This window comes from Anopheles bellator, unplaced genomic scaffold (assembly GCF_943735745.2).
Source record: "Anopheles bellator unplaced genomic scaffold, idAnoBellAS_SP24_06.2 scaffold01347_ctg1, whole genome shotgun sequence".
In the NCBI taxonomy this organism is placed as follows: Eukaryota; Metazoa; Arthropoda; class Insecta; order Diptera; family Culicidae; genus Anopheles; species Anopheles bellator.
Window position 1 is genome coordinate 1 of NW_026685469.1, and position 2,796 is coordinate 2,796.

At 44.7% G+C, this 2,796-nt stretch overlaps 2 protein-coding genes across 2 annotated transcripts; both read left to right on the top strand.

The window, feature by feature from the left end:
- Positions 1-302: 302 nt before the first annotated feature.
- Positions 303-1,871, top strand: LOC131214568 (glutamyl-tRNA(Gln) amidotransferase subunit C, mitochondrial-like; the record flags this gene model as incomplete). Its single annotated transcript, XM_058208915.1, has 3 exons — positions 303-448; positions 526-964; positions 1,047-1,871. Coding segments are annotated over 2 exons (396 nt in total), but the record flags the coding sequence as incomplete, so codon positions are not given.
- On the top strand, positions 944-2,794 carry LOC131214569 (glutamyl-tRNA(Gln) amidotransferase subunit C, mitochondrial-like). Its single transcript, XM_058208916.1, has 5 exons — positions 944-964; positions 1,047-1,070; positions 2,039-2,184; positions 2,262-2,700; positions 2,783-2,794. The coding sequence occupies exons 1-4, from the start codon at positions 944-946 to the stop codon at positions 2,509-2,511; spliced, it is 441 nt and encodes a 146-aa protein (XP_058064899.1). The 3' UTR covers positions 2,512-2,700; positions 2,783-2,794.
- The last annotated feature ends 2 nt before the right edge of the window (positions 2,795-2,796 follow it).

The window sequence follows — 2,796 nt, forward strand, 5'->3', positions numbered from 1 at the left end:
CTTTGTACGCAATGTTTTTTTCGTTCCGTCACATGTTCACATCAACGTCGAACCAGGCAGATCTGGTCTTATCACGAAGCGTGCTCAAGATTTCTTGGGGACAGTTCCTGATGCATGTTCTTAGAGCATTCCATCTCTCGCTCGTAGTTGCTTCTTCATTTACTGGCTGTAGCGACTCTCTGACGGCCTGTTTGTACAACTAAATAAATGATCAACCATCGAAAAATATTAAGCCATTTTTTTGATAACCAAATGAAAAAGAGAACTTTCATTTAATCCCCCCTTTACAATATCACGTTTAGTATCCGACGAATGTGCCACAAGAACCGCCCGTGACAACAAGCAACACCGCACCAGACACGGGAGCTTGCTACAAAATAACATCAACAATCAACAGAGAAACGGTACAACTATTGCAGAGACTCTCTCTAGTTGATCTCGACACCGAGTAAGTTTTATGTGATGCTGTTTTGACACTCAAAAGCGAATTTTTACTCATTCAATTTCTGTTTTCGCTACCAACAGGGAAGCCCTACGAACTCTCCACGATTCCATTACGTTCGCCTCACGCATTTTGCCCATCAACACAGACGGCGTTGAACCGCTGGTGTCGGTGCTAGAAAAGGAACAATTAAGCCTTCGTGAAGACATAATTGACGATGGCAATCAGCAAGAACACGTGCTACGAAATGCGTCCATTACGGAAGAAGAATACTTCATTGCTCCACCAGGCAATATCCCACTAGAATGGCAACCAAACAGAAACGAGCCGTGAACAGAGAGCCGCGTCTAATACAATACTTGTCGATGGTTGAACATTTATTCGAAAGGTTCATTTATTACATTCATAAGCCATCTCCCTGGTGCAATCCCTTGGTGATAGCAAATGGACCTTTCAAGGAAACGCTTTCCATCGACCTTCACCTGTCTTGTGACGTTGGTTATGGTCATTCCAACAAGTCTGGTAAGTTTGGCCGGTACTCCGAAACTAGTCATGGTCTCGTACAATTTTACTCGTTCTGACTGTACTCAACCATCTTTTCCAGGATCTGCCGAATGGTGAAGGTCTGGTCAGTGGTAGACTTTCCTCTTCTGAAGACTTTCCTCCCTGATAGTTGCCAACTCAGCGTACTGGAGTAGCGTACTGAGAATCAGCGTATGGGAGTAGCCGTTCCTGCCGAACGAGGCTGAAGATCTTATAGGCGGTCTTGAACACCGTTATACCCCTATAATGGCTGCGTAATAGCCTGTCCCCCTGTTTGTGTATGGGGTAGATGATGCCAAGATTCTAGTCACACTCCGTCTGTGCCTGGTGCTTTATTGTTCTTCAGCCGACAAGTTGCCCTTCGGGTCTCCTCTATGCTTGGTGACAGGAGAAGATTTGCATCCAGCAGCGGAGTTTCTGGCTGCTCAGCAAATTAGTCGTTGAGCAGTTCATCAAAATGCTGGGCCCACCGCGAGGGACGTCTGGTTGGTTACTGATCCGATTTCCAACCTTGTCGCCGCAGCTGGTGACCTTAGCTATCAAGATGTTTCGGTGACTTGCTACCGCTTTTTAAGATTGTCTTGTGTGTCCGTAGAGCACTCTGTTTTTTTTCAAGTTCATGTATTTCACGTATCTTCTCTTCTCTTGCTCTTCCTACAATCGCTTCTTTTTTTATGAACTTGCTTCTCTATACTTCTGAGCTTCAAGTATTCCCTTACGCTGTCTCACGTCCTGCGCCTGCCCATCATTACTTTGTACGCAATGTTTTTTTCGTTCCGTCACATGTTCACATCAACGTCGAACCAGGCAGATCTGGTCTTATCACGAAGCGTGCTCAAGATTTCTTGGGGACAGTTCCTGATGCATGTTCTTAGAGCATTCCATCTCTCGCTCGTAGTTGCTTCTTCATTTACTGGCTGTAGCGACTCTCTGACGGCCTGTTTGTACAACTAAATAAATGATCAACCATCGAAAAATATTAAGCCATTTTTTTGATAACCAAATGAAAAAGAGAACTTTCATTTAATCCCCCCTTTACAATATCACGTTTAGTATCCGACGAATGTGCCACAAGAACCGCCCGTGACAACAAGCAACACCGCACCAGACACGGGAGCTTGCTACAAAATAACATCAACAATCAACAGAGAAACGGTACAACTATTGCAGAGACTCTCTCTAGTTGATCTCGACACCGAGTAAGTTTTATGTGATGCTGTTTTGACACTCAAAAGCGAATTTTTACTCATTCAATTTCTGTTTTCGCTACCAACAGGGAAGCCCTACGAACTCTCCACGATTCCATTACGTTCGCCTCACGCATTTTGCCCATCAACACAGACGGCGTTGAACCGCTGGTGTCGGTGCTAGAAAAGGAACAATTAAGCCTTCGTGAAGACATAATTGACGATGGCAATCAGCAAGAACACGTGCTACGAAATGCGTCCATTACGGAAGAAGAATACTTCATTGCTCCACCAGGCAATATCCCACTAGAATGGCAACCAAACAGAAACGAGCCGTGAACAGAGAGCCGCGTCTAATACAATACTTGTCGATGGTTGAACATTTATTCGAAAGGTTCATTTATTACATTCATAAGCCATCTCCCTGGTGCAATCCCTTGGTGATAGCAAATGGACCTTTCAAGGAAACGCTTTCCATCGACCTTCACCTGTCTTGTGACGTTGGTTATGGTCATTCCAACAAGTCTGGTAAGTTTGGCCGGTACTCCGAAACTAGTCATGGTCTCGTACAATTTTACTCGTTCTGACTGTACTCAACCATCTTTTCCAGGATCTGCCGAATGG